This window comes from Oncorhynchus masou, chromosome 16 (genome assembly GCF_036934945.1).
Source record: "Oncorhynchus masou masou isolate Uvic2021 chromosome 16, UVic_Omas_1.1, whole genome shotgun sequence".
In the NCBI taxonomy this organism is placed as follows: Eukaryota; Metazoa; Chordata; class Actinopteri; order Salmoniformes; family Salmonidae; genus Oncorhynchus; species Oncorhynchus masou.
The window spans coordinates 31775997-31799788 of record NC_088227.1 but is presented as its reverse complement, the minus strand read 5'-3'; the positions used below and the strand labels follow the sequence as shown (position 1 = coordinate 31799788).

At 41.6% G+C, this 23792-nt stretch overlaps 2 protein-coding genes across 8 annotated transcripts; one reads left to right on the top strand and one right to left on the bottom strand.

Moving 5' to 3' along the window:
* Positions 1 to 200: 200 nt before the first annotated feature.
* LOC135557836 (mitochondrial basic amino acids transporter-like) lies at positions 201 to 14369 on the bottom strand. Of its 7 annotated transcripts, none has more exons than XM_064991487.1 (6): positions 11496 to 14367; positions 9997 to 10040; positions 9659 to 9707; positions 8046 to 8129; positions 7062 to 7269; positions 201 to 5580 (listed from the first exon to the last, which is right to left on the bottom strand). In XM_064991487.1, the coding sequence occupies exons 5-6, from the start codon at positions 7267 to 7269 to the stop codon at positions 5012 to 5014; spliced, it is 777 nt and encodes a 258-aa protein (XP_064847559.1). In that variant the 5' UTR covers positions 8046 to 8129; positions 9659 to 9707; positions 9997 to 10040; positions 11496 to 14367; the 3' UTR covers positions 201 to 5011. The 7 variants fall into 7 exon arrangements, with proteins under 7 accessions (XP_064847559.1, XP_064847561.1, XP_064847558.1 ...); XM_064991489.1 differs by having other exon boundaries at positions 14112 to 14367; XM_064991486.1 differs by lacking the exon at positions 9659 to 9707 and having other exon boundaries at positions 13998 to 14369.
* An 861-nt stretch (positions 14370 to 15230) lies between these two features.
* Positions 15231 to 23528, top strand: slc25a47a (solute carrier family 25 member 47a). Its single transcript, XM_064991482.1, has 6 exons — positions 15231 to 15426; positions 16763 to 16806; positions 18026 to 18097; positions 18219 to 18398; positions 19240 to 19510; positions 19717 to 23528. The coding sequence occupies exons 1-6, from the start codon at positions 15390 to 15392 to the stop codon at positions 20028 to 20030; spliced, it is 918 nt and encodes a 305-aa protein (XP_064847554.1). The 5' UTR covers positions 15231 to 15389; the 3' UTR covers positions 20031 to 23528.
* Positions 23529 to 23792: the final 264 nt, after the last annotated feature.

The window sequence follows — 23792 nt, the reverse complement described above, 5'->3', positions numbered from 1 at the left end:
ACAAACAATATTTAGCAGGTACTTTTTGAAAATGTAGAATTACACTAACGCCTACTGACGGAGTGAATAACACATTCATATCAACGCAGCAGACATCTATTTTGTTGGGATGTGTATTTTACTATGTAACATTATAAAATGTAGTATGACAATAAAACTATTGTTTTCAAGGCACAGGAATAATGACACAGAGAAAGATCTTAATCTGAGTCAGTCGTTTATTGATTTTCAAATGTTCTACAAGTCAACCTTGATGAACCAAAGCATGAGATACACTGACTGGGCTCAGTGTTGTTAGTTTGTTACAAAAATATATCAGTGTCTCCATCTTTTGAATCTTCCTTTTCCAAGCTCATCTTTGTAACAGCAAAACCCACAAGTTAAGAGAAAGACAAACATTTTTATTCTGGTCAAAGTCAAACATTGAGGACATCACAACTAACAGATCAAAAAATATAGGTTTTATATATTTACATTTTCATTCCCCCTTTCAAATGATCTAACAGATTATCATCACACAAAATCACATACTTTGTTCGCATCTTATCAAGTCGAAAGTCCAAATAATTTTCATATGCCAGTTTTTTACTTTAGCCTCATGTCCAGGACTGGAGGAGTATGAGAACATTAAAATGCTCACAACAAAGCCCAATAAAATATTATGGTGACAAACACAATGTGATACAGTATATAAAAAATATTAAAATGAACAATTAGCAAATGGCAAAAACTGATTGGCATACTGAATGTCAATCAGCAACATATTTTATTATTTGTGGGATTCTGTGTTTTACTATATATGATTAAATATTATCTGATGTTGGCTATGTGAAGTATCTGCATTTGTGCACTTGAGCATCATCATGAGATTAAACAACTGCTTGCTACATCTACTTGCCTGTTTGTGTGTGTGACAAGAACTGAGTAACATGTGACCTGCATGTTGCAAAACTGTAGATAACAGCCCAGCAGATGCTTTGTCCTTGTGTTTGTATGTAACAATACTGAGCACATGGTGTGACTTGCTGTATCTTACAAAGTTGTGGTCAATTAGGTATAGGGAGTGGTGGTCATCACGAGGTTTAACTGAGATGGAGAAATACTGAACAACACAATAGCAGGAACTGAGGAACTGTTATAACTAGGCTGCGATACCAGAACAGTAAGAATCTATACATCGACGGAGGGAGGACTCCAAGAAGCGGGGACCCGCCTGAGCGCCTGCGATAGGCTGAGCAAGTCTAAACCACGCTCAGCCTCTACTGTGATAGACATAGTTCCAACCCGTCTGTTGGCCTATCACAGTATAAGAACCCTGTTTACATACATCCTGTCCGCTCCCTGTTCTGCCCTGCGTGGTATTACAGTGAGCCCGTATATTTGAAAGTTGCATTTGCCATTTATTTCTTAGCTAATAAAAAATACATAGTATACAATCGGTGACTCATTGTTATATTTATCCCGATACCAGATTCGAATTTACGCAACTCTAACAATTACCCCACAACCACAATTCACCAATTCAGCAGACTGCAGGACACCAGTATTTCAAGGGTTGTGCTATCCAAGCAGCAAACTACCTCATACCAACCAAAATATTTAGAAGAGAAGCTGATTGTTACAGGTCTCTGGTACATGTTTCTTCTCCTCCTGGTAAAAGTCAGAGACCATTTTGTGGGGGTAACATCTTGTTACATTCAACAATTCAGTACATGTGGATATGTTTGTGGATATGTTAGAGACTGTCATTAAGACGTCACTGTTTCAGAGAACGCCATTATGATATCATAGCTCTTAAAGAACATTACTGTGGTGTCATCATAGATTTTCCTGAATCCTTTGTTTCAGAAGGTTATGACAATGATAGTTATTTACTGCAGCAACACACTAGAGACAATTCAGTGTGTGTGTGTGTGTGTGTGTTCTTCCCTCCCCAGTGAAGGAATAAGAGAGAACAGAGTCATTAATAAACACATGAATACTGTGTCAAAGCTACCATACTGTAGGTCCACTGATGTGTATAGCCTACTATATTAATACCCTCATACAGGAACAGCATGAAAAATGTCCCCATCATACATATCGCAGAGAGATCTGCCAATCTCTGCTAATACGACTAAGTATCTCACAAACCTGTAAAAACATACAGTACCAGTCAAAAGTTTGGACACACCTACTCATTCCAGAGTTTCTTTATTTTTACTATTTTCTACATTGTAGAATAATAGTGAAGACATCAAAACTATGAAATAACATATGGAATCATGTAATAACCAAAAAAAAGGTGTTAAACAAATCAAAATGCATCTTATTGTAGAGATTCTTAACTGGAGCCAACCTGACAACTTTGCATTCTCTCAACCAGCATCATGAGGGAGTCACCTGGAATGCATTTCGATTAACAGGTGTGTCTGCTTAAAAGTTCATTTGTGGAATTTCTTTCCATCTTAATGCATTTAAGCGAATCAGCTGTGTTGTGACAAAGTAGGGGCGGTATACAGAAGATAGCTCTACTTGGTAAAAGACCAAGTCCATATTATGGCAAGAACAGCTCAAATAAGCAAAGTGAAACGACAGTCCATTATTACTTTACGACATGAAGGTCAGTCAATCTGGAAAATTTCAACAACTTTTTAAGTTTCTTCAAATGCAGTCGCAAAAACCATCAAGCTCTATGATTAAACTGGTTCTCATTCACAGAGTTCAAGTAACAGACAACAACATCAACTGTTCAGAGGAGACTGCGTGAATCAGGCCTTCATGGTCGAATTGCTGCAAAGAAACCACTACTAAAGGATACCAATAAGAAGAGACTTGCTTGGGCAATGAAACACAAGCAATGGACACTAAACCAGTGGAAATCTGTCCTCTAGTCTGATGAGTCAAATTTGAGATGTTTGGTTCCAACCTCTGTCTTTGTGAGACGCAGAGTAGGTAAACGGATGATCTCTGCATGTGTGGCACCCACCATGAAGCATGGAGGAGGTGGTGTGATGGTGTTTTGCTGGTGAAACTGTCAATGATTTATTTAGAATTCAAGGCACACTTAACCAGCATGGCTACCACAGCATTCTGCAGCAATACACCATCCCATATGGATGTTTCAACTGGACAATGACCCAAAACACACCTCCAGGCGGTGTAAGGGCTATTTGACTAAGAAGGAGAGTGATGGAGTGCTGCATTAGATGACCTGGCCTCCACAATAACCTGACCTCAACCCAATTGATATGGTTTGGGATGAGTTGGACTGCAGAGTGAAGGAAAAGCAGCCAACAAGAGCTCAGTATGCGGAAACTCCTTCAAGACTGTTGGAAAAGCATTCCAGGTGAAGCTGGTTGAGAGAATGCCAAGAGTGTGCAAAGCTGTCATCAAGGCGAAGGGTGGCTACTTTGAAGAATCTCAAATATATTTTGATTTGTTTAACACTTGTTTGATTACTACATGATTCCATGTGTTAGTTTTGATGTCGAATGAGTAGGTGTGTCCAAAATTTGACTGATGCTGTATATCAACTCCCCATTACAAATCTTCTAAAATGACAGGAGTTAACAGTAACAGATATACCAAAGTCTACATTATGAGGAACAAGAGACACAGATAGATTAGTTAACATTCCGGCTCAAATAATAATAAACACACACAAAAATCCTCTAGAATTTGCAATATTTAGAAATTTTGCCAATCGCATCTTTTAAAAACAAAATACAATGAATCTCACATTTATACACAAGTAAAACACCAAAGACAAAACTTCCCATTACTTAGTAAAACACAAGCCTGGTCCCAAAACAAAAACACAAGACACATTACATTATTGACAACTCTAATAGGGATTCACACTTGTGCTTCAAACACAAAACGTCACATTCGGGGCTTTCATTCAGCTTTCAGATATCGCTCAGGTGCATTATAGGTTGCTTTTCAGTTAGGACATGATAAGTGCTTTAACTCAACTAGTGCCCTACATGTGAATCTCCTGAGACCAAAGTAGACTACTGAATAGTTACTGTGCAAAGACAGAGCTATAAAAGGATAAACTGCATAACCATACCATTACAGTGCTTGTTAGTATACATGTGGTTGTACCAGTTAGTACCAGCGACCATAACTCTTGGTTTATTTGAGCAATACTATGGTCTGAGAGAGAAAGTGGCATATTAAACTTTGGGTTCAATCTCAGTCTTTTTTGTCACATCTTCCAAAGATATCAGTGCTTCGACTTCTCCATTTCAGTAAAACTGTTAAAATGTAATAAGGCAGGAAATAACGGTTACTTTAAACATTATACAAAACCCCCTCCCACAGTAAATTATGTATACAAGTCAAGTGCAGTCTTAGCCTGCAAATCTATAGATCTACACTACTGTTCAAAAGTTTGAGGTCACTTAAAAATGTCCTTGTTTTTGAAAGAGAAGCACATTTCTTAGTCTATTAAAATAACATCAAATTGATCAGAAATACAGCGTGGTACCATCAAAACACCAGTCTCAACATCAACAGTGAAGAGGCGACTCTGGGATGCTGGCCTTCTAGGCAGAGTTGCAAAGAAAAAGCCATACCTCAGAATGGCCAATAAAAATAAAAGATTAAGTTGGGCAAAAGAACACAGACACTGGACAGAGGAACACTGCCTAGAAGGCCAGGATCCTGGAGTCGCCTCTTCACTGTTGACTTTGAGACTGGTGTTTTGTGGGTACTATTTAATGAAGCTGGCAGTTGAGGACTTGTGAGGCGTCGGTTTCTCAAACTAGACACTCTAATGTACTTATCCTCTTGATCAGTTGTGCACTGGGGCCTCCCACTCCTCTTTCAATTCTGGTTAGCGCCAGGAAAGGAAATTTTTAAGTGACCCCAAACTTTTGAACGGTAGTGTACATATAGCTATATCAGGAGTCTATGGGTTTCCATACTCAGCGATTCAAAAGGGCATTGGGTCCCAATGGGTTTCCCTCCCTCCCCCACCCCACAGTAGAGCAGCTTTGTTGGGAGTAACACCTCCAGACTCAGATCACAAGCTGGAAGCCTGGGTCTGCTGCGGTAGCTGTGTGTGGTGAGCTGTGTTGGGGGGCCCCAGCTCACAGTCTTTGGGCCCCTCTTCCACTCCCCGTGCGTACAGCAGCACCAGCGTGACAGTGGCGAAGGTGGCAGCATTGACGGGAAACGCCCTGAGCAGGGTGGAGGTAAGACCTCGCGTGAACACTCTGAGCCCCTCCCTCCTCACGCTCTGCCGCACGCAGTCAGCGATGCTGGTGTACTGGTAGACCCCACCCACCCCATCCGCCTGGAGGCGGGACTTAATCACGTCCACTGGATAGGTGGAGAGCCAAGAGGCAATCCCGGACATCCCACCGGCGAATAGCAGTTTGGGAATCATGTAGGGGTCGTCAGGTTCACAGCCAATGGAGCGAGTCAGGACGTCATAGGCCAGGAAGTAGACCCCAAAACCGGGGGTTTCTCGGATCAGCGTGGTAACCATGCCACGGTTCACCCCCGACAGCCCCTCCCGCTTGTAGATACGGGCCAGACAGTCCAGGGAATTCTTGTAGAGCTTCCTCTTGGACTTCTTCTCCCCAGTGCCTTAGTAACACAGTATAATTATAAATACTAGTGATGGGTACCAATATGGAAAAGTTGACACTAGGAGAAACATGAAATGGGTGGCCATACATGTTTTGAATACATTTTAATAGTTAGTGCCATTAGTGAACCCCTTAAAAACTGATACTATAGACGGGTGGGTTGACAATGTCACCAGAATTATGCATGCGCGTTGCAGAGGAAAAAGGCAGTGTGTTATGATTCTGAATGGTCAGATCTCTAGCAGCAATGACAAGAAGCGGCCATGTGGAGAATCGTAGGTGGCTTGTTTCAGCTAGTTGTATGTTGTTCTTGATAACATGTCTTGTTTTTAGGTGTTTTCACTTATGTCACATCAATGCTAATATGGCAAAAAAAAATTGCTAGCTAGCTAACCAACAACTGTAACTGTGTATTAGAGAAGCAATGTGTGTATTGTGTTACAGTTTACAATATAGTTAACATGTTGTCAATAATCCTTTGATAATAAGGCAACCCACTTTGTTTTGCCCCAAAGTTGAGTATGCATCGGCTTTGTTGCTAAACAACCCATCATTCTATGGTACCCACGCTTTCCAACAGTGTAGTGGCAGTGCACAGAGTACATTATGCTAGCTAGCTCAGATAAGCTAAAATGACAAACATTTGACAACTAGCTAGAAACGTTTGCTAACTAGAACAAAAACATCTGCACAAACATCAACTACACAGAATGTGCTTCTTAGAAATGATTGTTCGCTAAGGAGGTAGCTAAGTCACTAGCTTGAAAAGGCAGAGTACAATCCACAAACTGTTTAACTTGCTGGCTAGTTAGCGAAGTTGCTCCACCACCAAATACTGGGGAAACCAATGAATGAAACATGGAACACTTTTGCCCAGTAAAGTATTCATGTTGACAACAGTTTTTGTTACCTTAAAGTAACAAATACCTCATCAAATCATGATATTGCACTCTCCTAAGGAAGTGTTGCATGCTTGCAACAACGGTATGGTTATCACAACATACTTCACTCAAATCAATATGACATCGAATTATCAACAATGGTCCCCAAGGTTGTCAAAAAAAAATTGTCTAATACTTGTTCATGACTTTCTTCATAACATATAGCAACTTCAATTGAAATACGTGTGCATCTATTACATGCATGGGCATACAAGGACATCTAGTGGTCAGATGACCTGGTTTATCTCCCCTATTTTCCTCAATATCAAAATGGTGCTTTCAAGACAACTGGGAAAGCAGAAAAAAAAAACGGAGGTCAAATTATGATGTTGACTTCCAGGTTGGAGCTCGAGAAAGATGCTGGAGTTTCCAGCTTGGAATTGCGATTTAGATGAGCGTTCAAAACTACTTCTCCCAGTCAGAGGTCTATTTTTTCCTGAGTTGCCGGTTGTCTTGAATGCACTGAAGTCTGAGATTTTTGAGTTCCCAGCTGTTTTGAAACGAGACATTAAGAGCCCATCTTTTTGATAATCCCTACCTTGCATCTGCATGCGTGTCTTGGCCAGCTCCATGGGGCAGCAGATGACACACTGGATGGTTCCGGCTGCGGCCCCGGCCAGGAACTGGTTCATAGGGGTGTCGTGGCCCAGGTAACGCATAGCGTTTCCCTGCACTCCAAACACTATGGCATTGATGAAGGTTAGGCCCATCATGGGGGAGCCGATGCCTTTGTACAGCCCAAACATCTGGGGTGGGGGGTGAAGGAGGGAGAGATGGGTCAGGCAAAGAGAGGGAGAAAGGGAGAAATTAAAAACATTTTATATTTCAGGCTATGGACTCATGTGGAGCATGAAAAGAGTGAGACATAATTCTAATTCAATGGATATTGTAGATTCATTTATGAACTTGTTAAGACCCTTATAAAAGTTATCAAAACACAAACCAAAATACGCATTCCCAATGCCCATATTTTTCTACAGGGCGCTACGCTTACCTTTTTTTTTAACTCTGAGCATGTGTGGAAAACGTAGGCACACACCAAGAAATTTAGCAGCACAATTAAAAATATTTGGGGTAATAAGGGTAGAATCCTTCATTTTTCAAGGGACACTAGCACTCTTAAATAAAAAGTGCTCTTGAATAAAAATTCCAGGTCGCACAGCTAAATATGTTTGCGCATTTGCGAGTAAAATGGTTGCACTGTAGAGCTCTGTGCTACTGCCTCTCCCACACCCATCAGCTCTGTGAGTATTCTATCAGGCCCATAACAATCAGTCACAAGACAAGACAGGTGAGGTCGTCTGAAACAGACAGGTCTAGGATCAGCGCTAAGGACAAACTGACCTCAAGCAGAGCAGACTTCAATGTGTTGATGAGAGAGTGGCCAAAGTCTCAAACAAATCTGAAGCCTATAGGACTATAATATACCAAACATGACAACTTAACATGAGCTCATCGCCTGTTTAAAGTTAAATTGGAGACGCGGCTTCCACTTAAGGATAAAGATTTAGGTAGGACTTACCGACTCCTGCCGAACGATGGACTGGAAACAGTGGTAGGTCCCGCGGTAGAGAGGCTTGTCCACATTCTGAACCTGGAGTCTCACCTGCAACACACACACAGGTCAAGGTCAAAGAGAACCTGGATGGCCAAACAGCATCCCTACTGAACAAACCAACACTTCCTGACAACAGTATCACAACATAGGAACAAAAATGAGGGAATACAGAATAGCTTACCAATACACACAATTATACACTACATGACCAAAAGTATGTGGACACATGCTCGTCGAACATCTCATTCCAAAATCACGGTCATTAATATTGCGTTGGTACCCCCTTTGCTGCTACAACAGCCTCCACTCTTCTGGGAAGGCTTTCCACTATATGTTTGAAAATTGCTGCGGGTACTTGCTTCCATTCAGCCACAAGAGCATTAGTGAGGTCGGGCACTGATGTTAGGCGACTAGGCCTGGCTTGCAGTTCCAATTCATCGCAAAGGTATTCGAGGGGGTTGAAGTCACTGCTCTGTGCAGGCCAGTCAAGTTCTTCCACACCGATCTCGACAAACCATTTCTGTATGGACCTCGAATTGTGCACAGGGGTCATTGTCATGCTGAACCAGGAAAGGGTCTTCCCCAAACTGTTGTCACAGTTGGAAGCACAGAATCGTCTACAATGTAATTGTATGCTGTAGCATTAAGATTTCCTTCACGGGAACTAAGGGGCCTAGCCTGAACCATGAAAAACAGCCCCAGACCATTATTCCTCATCCACCAAACTTTACAGTTGGCACTATGCATTTGGGCAGGTAGCGTTCTCCTGCCATCCGCCAACCTAAGAGTCGTCCATCGGACTGCCAGATGGTGAAGCGTGATTCATCACTCCAGAGAACATGTTTCCACTGCTCCAGAGTGGCAAGCTTTACACCACTCCAGCCGAAACTTGGGATTGTGCATGGTGATCTTAGGCTTGTGTGCAGCTGCTCGGCCATGGAAACCCATTTCATGAAGTTCCCAACAAACAGTTCTTGTGCTGATGTTGCTTCCAGAGACATTTAGGAACTCAGTAGTGAGTGTTGCAACTAAGGACAGACAATTTGTACATGCTAGGGGCTTCAGCGGTCCCGTTCTGTGAGATTATGTGGCCTACCACTTCGCGGCTGAGGCGTTGTAGACGTTTCCACTTCACAATAACAGTACTTACAGTTGCCCGGGGCAGCTCTAGCAGGGGGGCAAAAATTTGACTAACTGATTTGTTGGAAATGTGGCATGCTATGACAGTGCCAAGATGAAAGCCACTAAGTTCTTAGTAAGGCCATTCCACTGCCAATGTTTGTCTATGGAGATTGCATGGCTGTGTGCTCAATTTTATACACCGGTCAGCAATGGGTGTGGCTGAAATAGCCAAATCCACTAATTTGAAGTGGTGTCCCCATACTTTTGTATATATAGTGTATGTACTGCCATTAAGTATATAAACATGATTTTTCTGACACAACTTGGTAAACTCAGACATCAAAATGTTGATAGGGGATGGGGACGAGTCCTATTCTTGTTGTGGTTCAACAAAAATAAGAGTCGAAGTGACAGAGAGAGAGACGGGTGGATGGGTGGACCTTTGCTGTACTTACTACAGTGTACGGTTGTGTAGAAGTATCTACTAACACAGTAAGACCTTTTCTGTGAAACGAAGAAAGTCCTTGTTACATTAACAAGGAAATCTTCCACAATCATTAGACCTACGCAAGCAGGATGTGTATGAAATCAGTAGCATACATACATACATACATACAAACAAAATAGCATCTGTTATAGTGTGGAGAATACGGTCATCAATTTCCCCTTACTATATTGTATTGCTGCTTTTTATGGTCGTTTGAGACAAGCAGCAACTATTGAACTTAGTGACTGCAAGCTGTATTTTCATATAATGGAAAGAAAAGCCCAGAAGGAGAACAACCAGACTCACCTTAACGGTGTCAAAAGGGTGCCCTACTAAGACTCCGGCAGCACCTGAAGAGAAGAACGAGACAGCAGTCATACAGGATAGACTACGCTATACTTAACCCGAGAGCAGCTTGTTAAAAAAAAATTACAAGTAAAAATGACCGTAGCCTATGTGATACACAGATAGTTTGAGAAGTTGTATTCTGGTAGGGAAAAAAAAAAAAGTTATTTATAGCAACCAAAACATTGTTTCTGTAAACGAAATAAATAGCCATGTCTGCTATTCAGATCTCAACGACAGAAATTGTAAACATAAGCCTTTTAATGTTGGCTCTCACCCCACAGAGGACATCACATCAGGAAATGGAAACCCTGTAGCCATCAACAACAACCTGTAGTCTAACTGTAGACCGACAGCAGACCTGGGTTCAAATACCATTTTAGAATCTTTCAAATAGTTGAAGCATTTGCTCCAGCCTGCCTTGCGTGCCAGACGGGCAGGGTTCAGTTGAAACTATTATATTAGTCCATTAGCCAGGCTGGCTCAATCAAGCACCGGCAAAGTATTTAAAATGATTTAAAATAGTATTTGAATCTAGGTATGACAGACCGCTGCCTCATATATGGCAAGGCCACTGGGGAGAGACTGAGTCTCCTTCAGGAATAGCTTTGTCCAAGCGACTGCTCTGGAAGGTACTGTACATAACATGTGTACAAGCCCTCTCATCCACTCCCAACGGCTCTGAAAACAGAGTGAAACCTTAGTCCTGGGCCCTGACAGCAACTGTCCTGCTATAAGCCTTGATATTGGCCTACATAGTTTGGCGGACTATACTCCAAACTGGCATCAAACGTTCCAAAACAAACAACATTATTGAAGGTTGGAATGTGTAGTGCACCAACAGAATGCTACAACCCAAACAGAGCTTGCAGAACTCTGTGGCTGTAGGCCATCTCTCTGTCTTTGGTCTGTCTGTGCCTCTCTGGGACTGGCTAGAAGATCAAGGATAATCCTTACTAAGTGCCTACTGTGCCACAGCCAGCCAATCAGAGTCGGCCTCCTTTTGTAAGCCAGGAAAAGAACAGCAGTAGGCATGTGATCCTTGGGATGTCCCTGCCATAAATCCTTACCTTAAAAGAGAAGCTGACACAATTACTTGTGCCCATGGCAACCGGCAGGCAAAGGGCCTTTTTGGTCATATTTTACAATACCTTAGGTAGCTACAGCAGAAAAAACTATGACCAAACTAACAGTACCCTGGGCAATTTGTAAGTTGAGTTATTTAAAATGTTCTTTCACTTTTTGTATCTATACCGAACAAAAATATATAAAAATGCGATAATGTCAACAATTTTACTGAGTTACAGTTTATATAAGGAAATCGTAAATTAAATAAATTCATTTGGTCATAATCTATGGATTTTACATGACTGTGCAGGGGTGCAGCCATGGGTGGGCCTGGAAATGCATAGGCCCACCCATAGTGGAGCCAGGCCCACCCACTGGGCAACCAGACCCACCCAATCAGAAAGAGTTTTTCCTCACAAAAGAGCTTTATAACAGACAGAAATGCCCCTCAGTTTCATCAGCTGTTCGGGTGGATGGTCTCAGATGATCCCGCAGTTGAGGAAGCCGGATGTGGAGGTCCTGGGCTGGCGTGGTTACATGAGGTCTGCGGTTGTGAGGCGGGTTGGACGTTCTGCCAAAATCTCCAAAACAACGTTGGAGGCGGCTTATGGTAAAGAAATTAACAGTAAATTATCTGACAACAGCTCTGGTGGACATTCCTGCAGTCAGCATGCCAATTGCACACTCCCTCAAAACTTGACACTTTTGGCATTGTGTTGTGTGACAAAATTGCACATTTTAGAGTGGCCTTTTACTTTCCCAAGCACAAGGTGCACCTGTGTAATGATCATGATGTTTAATCAGCTTCTTGATATGCCACATCTGTCAGGTGGATGGATTATCTTGGCAAAGGAGAAACATGCTCACCAATAGGGATGTAAACATATTTGTGCACAACATTTGAGAGAAATACGTTTTTGTGCGTATGGAACATTTCTGGGATCTCTTATTTCAGCTCATGAAACATGGGACCAACACTTTACATGTTGCATTAAAATTATGGTACAAAGTAACTACGCAAGTTTTTCATTCCCCTAAGGTCAGCTTGGAATGATTGCTTTTAAAGCCTAATGCAAGTTTTCAGAAGAATTGATTCACAAATGCTCAAAGGCTTGGTTTGTCATCATTTACATTTGAGTCATTTAGCAGGCGCTCTTATCCAGAGCGACTTACTGGAGCAATTAAGGTTAAGTGCCTTGCTCAAGGGCACAGGCACATTTTTCACCTAATCAGCTCGGGGATTCGAACCAGCAACCTTTCAGTTACTGGCCCAACGCTCTGAAACACTAAACTACCTGCCGCCCACTTTTGCAGCGTGCCATGTTGGCAGCAAAAGTTCCAACATAACCACATTCTAGTCGGAATAGCCATTAGAATAGTATTGTTATGGAACACCTGGTGCAAACATGGAGGATAGTTTACACTCATGTATGTTTATGGCTCCCCTCCAAATAGTGGATCTAATAGGCTTTACATTCCCACATAATACTAAAGTTGCCTTCTGAGTCGAGTCGGGCTTTTCACGCCATTCCACTAACGTTGAGCATGTGAATCTCTCCCCTATGGGTTTACATATACACCAGACCCTTCCATAGCAGACCAGTGACAGCAGGAGGGAGAGCGTGATTGGTCTGTGAAGGGGTATGTGTAGATGCATATGCTTTTTACAGTAGAGCCATCTTAGGTTCTGTTTCAGTCTGCAAATATTTTAAAAATGGAGTAATTTGATCTTTCTCCAACGATAGCCAAGTCATTGAATATTGACAAGTAACTTTGTATGCCTGTCATTTGACGTATAAATCATTGATTGATAGAGCAGTAACTGAAACCACAGGATGGATCACTTATCATAAATAATTTCACCAGAAGTAGACTTAACTTTCAACAACATAAACTTAGTCTTCCTGGAGAGAAGGGCTATCCATCTACTTTATGAACCAACCACCTATAAACAAATCTAATCAAGAAGAAAAGCACCAAGGTAACATTGGAGGCTACTGGCATCAGATTCCTAAATAAGGTCTAACCCTGAAATGTTGACGGTGGTTTCCCATATCCCCTGGTATCCAGCTTTTATGACACATAGGGCCTACTTTTTTCTGACACCAGATAGCAGACTCAATATGGCTTGCAGTGACCTGACTTACCTAATAGGCATATATCTACATTGCAACAATGTCATGCCTAACAATTATTCCGACTGTAGGCTACAGTGACTTATGGTGTTAAATTGAGTTTGTTATTCCTGGTATATGATGTTACAATCATAGCCACAGGAAGATGTTTGGGTATGGGGGATGCTGTGATTTTTACCACAGTGAACTACCTTAATAAAAAATAAAATAATAATAATGATGATAATAAAAATGTATTAATATTTTATTTTTTATTTTCAGGGAGTTCAGCAACTCTACTTCCCGCGGCTTTGGTTACAATCACACAGAGTCAGTTACTGGTTTTAATGCATTGTCTGAAAAGTTCTAGACATCTACATTATGTCACACGTGTTCCCATTTATATAGATATCATTTGGAAAATTAACCTTGCGTGCCCTGTCGACTCACTAACGCCAAGTACAAAAATGCGGTTTAAATCGCGGAATGGGATTGCATCATCACACACTATCGATTTAACTACCTACAGTAGTTAGCCGGGTGAGCATGTGAACAAGGCTAGAGTTGAACAATCTCAATGACATACATAGCTCACACAAATTGACACAATGTAAGAATTAATTTCTCAAATTGGTTTAAAGACAATTATCTGTGTGTGTGGTCTGACGATAGGTAGCATATGACGATGGATGGGTGCGCTTGCCTTCCCTGATTGGCTTAGTGCAGCCAGTAGTTAGCTAAAGCTGCCTCCTGGGTTGATGTGCTTCAAATCAGACTTACCGCCAATGCAGCCAGCGAGAAAGTCCATCACCACTCTTCAGTACAAATTTGCGATTAAGAGTGTCAAATATCGGTTAATTAATACTTTTTGATGCCGATTCGTTTGCCACTTACACAGTTTGATGAAACACAGCTGCGCTAGTTGGCAACAGTCTTCGTCTCGTAGCTAGGCTAATGTGCTATCAACTTGCTAGCTAATATTTCCTTGTTGCGGCCGTTAGAATCACTGAGGTATGAATAGAGAAGCTATACGACCTCCATGAACTATCCGAGCTAAGTGATTTTACGATCCCTTCTCTGTAGTAACCTCGACCCTGTGTCTTGTTTGACCAACGTTTTGACAGATGACATTGGGGGTGTTTACTACCTGCTTCGGGTAAACATCGTATCCAATCACATTACAGTGCCGAAGGCACCACCCCTCTTTTCAATCTTACCCCCAACGTTTATTGGTTGTGTATGAAAATAATCGCACTTTCAAGGTTGCGTCAGCAATACGGTGTGACGCTTTTGGTCATTGATGAAAAAAACCCACAACCAACTCTCGTTTGAATCATTATGGCAGGTTTGAAATAATATCGATTGTACATAGTTGAAATAGATGTTTCTACGAATAAGCAAACGGGCTGAAAAATATTTGGCTGCTGAAAATTGCGATTACCATATCATACATATGCCAAACCTAGACAAAATAGAAACTATTCCATATGTTATGGCTTAACTACCTACATCCAAGATCACGTATGAACGAGCATATCATGGAATAGCTACCACCTTTCAAACTTCTCGTTTTAACCTTATCAATGACATTATGTATTTCAGAACAGTTCTCCGTATTAGACACTAGTTTTAGACACAATATGCCTTTATGCTTCTTTCTAAGACAAAAGCTGAATTGTTTCTCAACGTGGCATAACTTCAATGAGTATCTTGAGATATTTAGCATTAAACAATTACTGGTTTTGTGCTAGAATAACATTTGCTTAGAGGGCATTTGTAAGGATAGTTCATTTTTATGTTGAATATGTTGTTATAGTCCTATTACATTTGTAATTATTTTTTCAAAAGCTTTGATAAAGCCATTCAATGTCTGTTTCAGTGTGTCTTTGACACTTCATATACTGTCATTGTTTAGACACGATGGCTGTTTTGAAGCGCACGAACCTATCAATGGCAACTTCGGCATTATTCGGCTACACTCGGCTCCTCTGTTTCGTAACCCTCAACCGAACATACACGTGGTATTTTGGTATGAAGGACGCAGAAGCTTCACATAACTGGCTCGAATAGTCCTTCTATAACAGGGAAAACAGTTTACACAACGACAATCAGAGGAAGCATGAGAAACATGCAGTGATATCGTTTTCACACAAGTTATCGTATGATTGAAGAATGCATATTGCCGATTTCGCGGCAGGATCCATAGGAGGTACGTAACCTATTGTGATCTCGAGGCTGTATAGCGTTATTTAAAAACAACGTCGCCTAATATCAATGTCGGTTGTCCGAGCCCTGAATAACAAGCTCATGGAAAATATCATTCATAGAAATTATGTGTGCGTCGTCAATAATATTTGGAGGTTCGTTCGTTATAGAAGTTTGTGACCCCACTCCTTTTGTGGGCTTTTGAGGTTATACCGTAACAGCCTAGGACTCTGTGTATATAGAAAGTCTATATATATAATAATCTATATAATTGTACATGAGAATATTACCTGGAAACCCGATTTAGAATTGCATTGAAATCTCTGTCGGGCAGAAATCTGCATTTGAATCAGGAAAGAGTCCTTTCACGACCTCAATATCCCAGAATGTTGAATACAATTATATTTGAAGGTACTTTACCCTTTGTCCATGTTCATGCTGTTGGTTCTTTTGGCGGTAGGGATGTAAGACAATATGTACACAGAGAAGTATAATTACATACACTTTTCAAAGCACTGGTATTGCCTTCAGATTTATATAGACCTGAAGCATGCGCACAATATGAAAATACATGTATACAATGAGATGCATGCATACTTGCAGGCTCGTGCGCGTGATTACATTGTTCTGTGCATGGTGATAGAAATCTGAACACACTACCAGCGCTTTGAAAGGTTGATGTAATTATACTTTCCTGTGCATATATTGTCTTACATTCCTACCGCCAAAAGAACGAACTGCATAGACAACCAGTAAAGTGGTTAAAATATAATTGTATTCAACATTCTGGCTTGTAGAGTTCGTGAGAGGAACATTACCTGATTCAAACCCAGTTTTTTTGTCCAACATTGAAATCAATACAGTTCAATTCAGGAATGTCCAGAAGGCCTCAAAACCCAAATCCTAATCCTTTTCTAAACATAGTAACATCTTTGGCAGTCTATCCTCCTTGATTAACCAGGCCACCTCATGCACCTACTGTATGTTACTTTGTGTCAAATACCTTTTTTACAGTATTACAAAGTATCAACTTAATGTTGTGTGGCAGTCAAAATTGTTATGCCATCACAATGTTAGGATGTTGTAAACAAGGACCAGCATGGCAGACTGATGTACTCTCATACATGTATCTAGTCTTCTTAGCAACTCCTTCATTTACATTTGGTGATAGAAATGTGGTCATGTTACCACAGTAACACCTTTGCTTAATTAAGATGGTTAGCTAACACAGATGTCATCATTCACCAATCAAGCTAGCTATAATAACATTGTAATAACAATGTCACCGAGTCTGCTACGTGTGTGGTCTTTATCATTTCCATTTCTCTGTCTAAACACAGGGGCATGTGGTGTTGCTGTGGGATATCCGCTTGATACAGTAAAGGTAAGTGTTTTGATGTTAATGTGTTTTATTGAAGTGGAGAAAAACCACACCAGTCAAAAGTTTGGACACACCTACTTATTTTCTACATTGTAGAATAATAGTGAAGACATCAAAACTATGAAATTACACATAGAGAATCATGTAGTAACCAAAAAGTGTTAAACAAATCTAAATACATTTTAGATTCTTCAAAGTAGCCACCCTTTGCCTTGATGACAGCTTTGCACACTCTTGGCATTCTCTCAACCAGCTTTCTGAAGAATGATTTTCCAACATTCTTGAAAGAGTTCCCACATATGCTGAGCACTTGTTGGCCGCTTTTCCTTCAGTCAGACCAAAGGACAGATTTCCACCTGTCTTGTGTCCATTGCTCATGTTTCTTGGCCCAAGCAAGTCTCTTCTTATTATTGGTGTCCTTTAGTAGTGGTTTCTATGTAGCAATTGGACCATGAAGGCCTGATTCACGCAGTCTCCTCTGAACAGTTGATGTTGAGATGTGTCTGTTACTTGAACTCTGTGAAGCATTTATTTGGGCTGCAATCAGAGATGCAGTTAACTCTATTGAACATATCCTCTGCATCAGAAGTAACTCAGGGTCTTCCTTTCCTGTGACGGTCCTCATGAGAGCCAGTTTCATCAAAGCGCTTGATGGTTTTTGCGACTGCACTTGAAGAAACTTGAGAAGTTCTTGAAATGTTATTTATTGACTGACCCTCATGTCTTAAGGTAATGATGGGCTGTCGTTTCACTTTGCTTATTTCAGCTGTTCTTGCCATAATATGTACTTGATCTTTTTACCAAATTGGGGCTATTTTGGGGCTATTTTTTTGGGGGCTATTTTAAAAAAAATGTTAATTGTTAATTGAAATGCATTCCAGGTGACTACCTCATGAACCTGATTGAGGGAATGGCAAGAGTCTGCAAAGCTGTCATCAAGGCAAAGGGCGGCTACTTTGAAGAATCTCAAATATAAAATATATTTTGATTTGTTTAACACTTTTTTGGTTACTACGTGATTCCATATGTGTTATTTAATAGTTTTGATGTCTTCACTATTATTCTAAAATGTAGAAAATAGTAAAAATTAAGAAAAACCCTTGAATTTGTAGGTGTGTCCAAACTTTTGACTGATACTGTACATACCTAAAGATGTTGCCATGAGCCTTATTCTGGTGATGACATAACTCCTGCTAGGCTGAACTCTTCCTGACGTTGACAGGTGAGGATACAAACTCAGAAGCAGTTCACTGGAATTTGGCATTGCTTCATAACAACGTTATCTAAAGAAGGGGTGAGTGTCAAACCTTTCCGCCATCAAGCAGTCCTAATCAGTTGGTTCATCAGTCACCTTATCTTAATGTCTAAACTGAGAAGCACACTGACCCACCCTCCTCTCTCTCCTGTACCTCCAGGTCCATGGCTTCTTCAAGGGGATGTCCCTACCTGTTACCACGGTTTCCATGACTTCCTCTGTGGTGTTTGGGATGTACAGGAACTGCCGTCAGTGTCTCAGTCAGCTGAGGGGAGGACCAGGAACCCCAAACACCAAACCAGAAATCTTCCTCTCCGGCCTGGCCGGGGGTGTGGCTACGGTGAGGAGTTTTATTTCTGAGGATATATATTCTTTTGTTGTTGTTTTCCAGAATTAACTTTCACAGGATTTGTGATTGTATGACCAATGTATTTACTTTCTAAGGGAGGACAATGTCATGTTATCCAGACTTGGACCTTATTGTTCACCCTGCTACCATCTAGAAGGCGGCGACAGCACAGGTGCATCAAAGCAGGGATGAGAGACTGAAAAACAGCTTCTATCTCTAGGCCAACAGACTGTTAAATTGTTACCTCTAGCCGGCCTCTGCCAATTACCCTGCCTTGAACATAGTCACTTTTACTAGCCGGCTACCACCCGGTACTCTACCCTGCACTTTAGAGACTGCTGCCCTATGTACATAGTCATTGAACACTGGTCACTTTAATAATGTTTACATACTGTTCTATCCACTTCAAATGTATATACTGTATTCTAGTCAAAGCTCATCCAATGTAGCTACTGCTGTACACACCTTTTCTATTCATATACTGCCCATACTGTCTGTACACACCATAGTATACATATTTATTTATATTCTGGACTCTGACATTGCTTGTTCTGATATTCCTTAATTTATTTCTCAATTTCTTGAGGGAATTGTGTGTAATGTTTTGTACTGTTCGGTATTACTGCACTGTTGGAGCTAGAAACATAAGCATTTTTTTGCACCTGCGATAATATCTGCAAAATATGTGTACTCGGCCAATAACAGTTTATTTGATTTATTGACATTATTTGGTTTTAAAATATGGTAGTCCTGTTACAGTGTAATGAGTGAGTAACTGCCAACCTGTATGTGAATTCACTGACTGTCCCGTTTCCTTATTCTGGTCTCTCAGGTGACAGTGATGTCACCAGGCGACATAGTGAAAGTCAGGCTGCAGTGTCAGACAGAGTCCATGCGAGCCAGAAAAGGGGCCAACTTGCCCAAACCCAAGTACCGCGGCCCCGTCCACTGTCTCCTGACCATCGTCAGAGAGGAGGGGGTACTGGGGCTCTACAGGGGAGCTCTGCCTCTCATGCTGAGAGACGGACCGTCCTACGCCACCTACTTCCTGACTTACAGCACACTCTGTGAGTGGTTCACCCCACCTGGAAAGAAGGGACCAGGTGGGTGAGATTCTATTTGGTCCAAAGCTTACCTTTTGACCCTCCAGCTGGTTTTCTATTGGTCCAAAGCGTGAGCTTCTGTCCTCAACAGGAGACAACGTTGGCCTCTTATGAATGTGTTCTACTCTACAAATGGTTAAAGTAATTATTGTTGTAGTTCATAGATAGAGCATTTAACCCTAATCCCTATCTCTTGCGATTCTCAGAGTGGACAGGGGTGATGCTGGCTGGCGGGGTGGCTGGTATGACCGGCTGGACAGTGGGTACGCCCATGGACGTGATTAAGGCTCGCCTCCAGATGGACGGAGCCAGGGATATCAAGAGATACAAGGGCTTTGTCCACTGCATCACAGAGACAGTCAGGATGGAGGGGTCAGGGGTGTTTTTTAGGAGCTTGGGTATCAACTGTCTACGTGCCTTCCCTGTCAACATGGTGGTGTTCGCTACCTATGAACTCCTGGTCGGCTTCCTCAGAACACAGCCTGATGCTATAGAACCCCCCAAACTAGAGTTTGAGTAGACACTGAGTGATTAACTGAAATGTTGGTTATTTTTGTTTTTTTAAACAACTAATTGACCAATTAGTTCAATTATTTTAATTCCATTTCATTCGTTTTTTTCTGTTAGCTCAATGCGCACATCGCACAGTTTCTCTAGAGATAAATCCGATCCCGCCTGAACTGTGCATTGTACAGTAGTAGGGAGTTGAAATGTCCAATAGGTTAGAGCATAAAACGCTGTAATTAACTACAATGACCTAAATCCATTGCGCAGATGACTTGGAATTAAATAACAAATTAATCAAATAAAACAAATGTAATATATACAACAACTGAAATATTTTATTAAAGTAATGTGAATAAATTATGGTTAATAAGTGATAAGCAGTAATGGGAAGTCACTACCATCATGGGACTTTTATTAATTGTTTTATTCAGTTACAGTATTCAACCCACAGTGCATTTAATGTTTAAAAAAATAATCAAAATTGAAAACTGTAATTATTTTGTAATAATCTAACGGAAACCGAACCGACCTCAAAAAGCATAAATCACTCGGCACTAGACACTGACCTTGTTAGACAAATGTACCTCTCTCTTGATTGTACTCCTCCTCTCTCTTGATTGTACTCCTCCTCTCTCTTGATTGTACTCCTCCTCTCTCTTGATTGCACTCTCTCACACTCCCGGTTCGTCTCTGACCGTCTGTCTGACCTGTCTGTCTGTGTTTTTTTTTCTCTCTCTCTCTACTCTCTCTTCTCTACTCTGTCTACTCTCTCTTCTCTACTCTGTCTTCTGTCTTCTGTCTTCTCTCTCTCTCTCTCTCTCTCTCTCTCTCTCTCTCTCTCTCTCTCTCTCTCTCTCTCTCTCTCGGGTCAGTAGAGGGGTTAGATCAGTGGTCAGTCAATTGTGACCGACTGATTGATCCCCAAGGCATCTCTAGCCAAATATTTCTGTAAAAAACCCAACTCTAAAGCATTGCGTTCCTATTTTGTTTTTGTATTCCTCTTGTGCAGTTGGCTGTAGGTGCACCCGATTCAGCTGCTCTGTGTGCCGGGAAGCCGAAGTGTTCAGATTTTGAACCGTTTCATGTGTCTGAAGGGACAAACTCCGTCTTCCCCACGGGCCCCAAGATCAAATCAAGTGCACTATAGGCCTACCGCTGACCAATCGGATGGCTCAGATGACCGTGTCTGCAGTAACGTAGCAGGAATAAAACATTTACATTTACATTTAAGTCATTTAGCAGACGCTCTTATCCAGAGCGACTTACAAATTGGTGAATTCACCTTCTGACATCCAGTGGAACAGCCACTTTACAATAGTGCATCTAAATCATTTAAGGGGGGGGGGATATGTTCAGGAGACTGGTATATGTTCCCTCCGTTTCCCCCATGTCCTTGTCGGGAATTGTTTATTTGTAAGTTATTCATGCTATGTGTTACTGGTGCGTTACAGGTTTTGTGCCCATGTGTTTGTTGTTTTATTTGCCGTTAGTTTTATATTTGAAAATGCTCCGGCTATTCACTACGTTCTGCTCTCCTGCGTTTGACTTCCCTGCCACCAGTTACTCACGTCTTACAGCATCCTCACATAGGTGTTCCTTTTGTCCAGGTGAGAAGGGCGGTGTGGAGTGCGATTGAGATTGCATCATCTGTGGAACTGGTGGAGCGGTATGCGAATTGGAGTGGGTCTAGGATGTCCGGATGCTGTTGATGTGAGCCATGACCAGCCTTTCAAAGCACTTCATGGTTACCGAAATGAGTGCCATGGGTCGATAATCATTTAGGCAGGTTACCTTCGCTTCCTTGGGTACAGAGACTATGGTGGTCTGCTTGAAATGTGTAGGTATTACAGACTCAGTCAGGAGAGGTTGGAAATGTCAGTGAAGACACTTTACAGTTGGTCCGCGCATGCTTTGAGTACACGTCCTGGTAATCCGTCTCGCCGGTTTAAAGGTTTTGTTCACATCGGCTACTGAGAGAGCTGGTGCTCTCATGCATGCTTCAGTGTTGCTTGCCTTGAAGCTAGCATAAAAGGCATTTAGCTCATCTGGTAGGCTCGCTTCACTGGGCAGCTCACATCTGGGTTTCCCTTTGTAGTCCGTAATAGTTTTCAAGCCCTGCCACATCTGACGAGTGTGATTTCATTTTTTTACACTGTATTGACGCTTTGCTTGTTTGATGGTTTGTCTGAGGGCAGAGCGGGATTTCTTATAAGCATCCGGATTAGTGTCCCGCTCCTTGAAAGTGACAGCTCTTGCCTTTATCTCGATGTGGATGTTGCCTGTAATCCATGGCTTCTGGTTGGGATATGTATGTAAGGTCACTGTGGGCATGACGTCATCGATGCACTTATTGATGAAGCCGGTGATTGAGGTGATGTATTCCTCAATGCCATTGGATGAATCCTGGAACATTTTCCAGTCTATGCTAGCAAAACCGTCCTGTAGTATAGCATCTGCGTTATCTGACCACTTCCGTATTGAGTGAGTCACTGGTGCTTCCTGCTTTAGTTTTTGCTTGTAAGCAGGAATCAGGAGGATAGAATTGTGGTCAGATTCGCCAAGTGGAGGGCGGGGGAGAGCTTTGTATGCATCTCTGTGTGTGGAGCTAAGGTGGTCTAGGATTTCTGTTCCTCTGGATGCACATGTGACATGCTGGTAAAAAAAAAGGGTAAAACTGATTTAAATTTACCTGCATTAAAGTCCCTGGCCACTAGGAGCACTGCTTCTGGGTGAGCATTTTCTTCTTTTTTTATGGCCTTATAGAGTTGGTTGAGAGCTTTCTTAGTGGCAGCTTCACTTTGTGGTGGTAAATAGACGGCTGCGAATAATATAGATGAGAACTCTCTTGGCAGATAGTGTGGTCTACAGCTTATCATAAGGTACTCTACCTCAGGTGAGCAATACCTCGAGACTTCTTTAATATTAGGCATCGCGCACCAGCTGTTATTGACAAAAAAGACACACAGACCCACCCCTCGTCTCACCAGAGGTAGCGTCTCTGTTCTGCATGGAAAATCCAGCCAGCTCTATATTGTCCGTTTCTTTGTTCAGCCACGTCTCTGTGTAACATAAAATGTTACAGTTTTTAATGTCCCGTTGGTAGGATAATCTTAATAGTAGGGCATCAATTTTATTTTCTAATGATTGCACATTAGCAAGGAGAATGGACTGCATTCGTGTCACACCCTGACCATAGTTTGCTTTGTATGTTCTATGTTTTATTTGGTCAGGGCGTGATATGAGTGGGCATTCTATGTTTCATGTCTAGTTTGTCTAGTTCTATGTTTGGCCTGATATGGTTCTCAGTCAGAGGCAGGTGTGAGTCATTGTCTCTGATTGGGAACCATATTTAGGTAGCCTGTTTGGTGTTGGGTTTTGTGGGTGATTGTTCCTGTTCCTGTGTTAGTTTGCACCAGTTTAGGCTGTTTTGGTTTTCACGTTACGTTTATTGTTTTTGTATTGATTCGTGTTTCCTTTGTTTCATTAAACATGAATCTCAATAGCCACGCCACATTTTGGTCCGACTCTCCTTCACATAAAGAAAGCCGTTACAATTGGGAGTTTACTTAAATAATGCAGTGTGACTCGAGTTTTGCCATCAGCTGGAAGACCCTTTTTGGTCAGTGTCAGCAGAGGAAAAGGAGAGCGGAGTGACGTTGAAAGGCAGATCGTCAGTCTGCTGCTCTCTCTCTACCTCCACTGAGACTGACCATCAGATGCATGCACCATCAGCCCAGTAAACTAAATTAAATTAAAAAATGATTTTAATGTATGC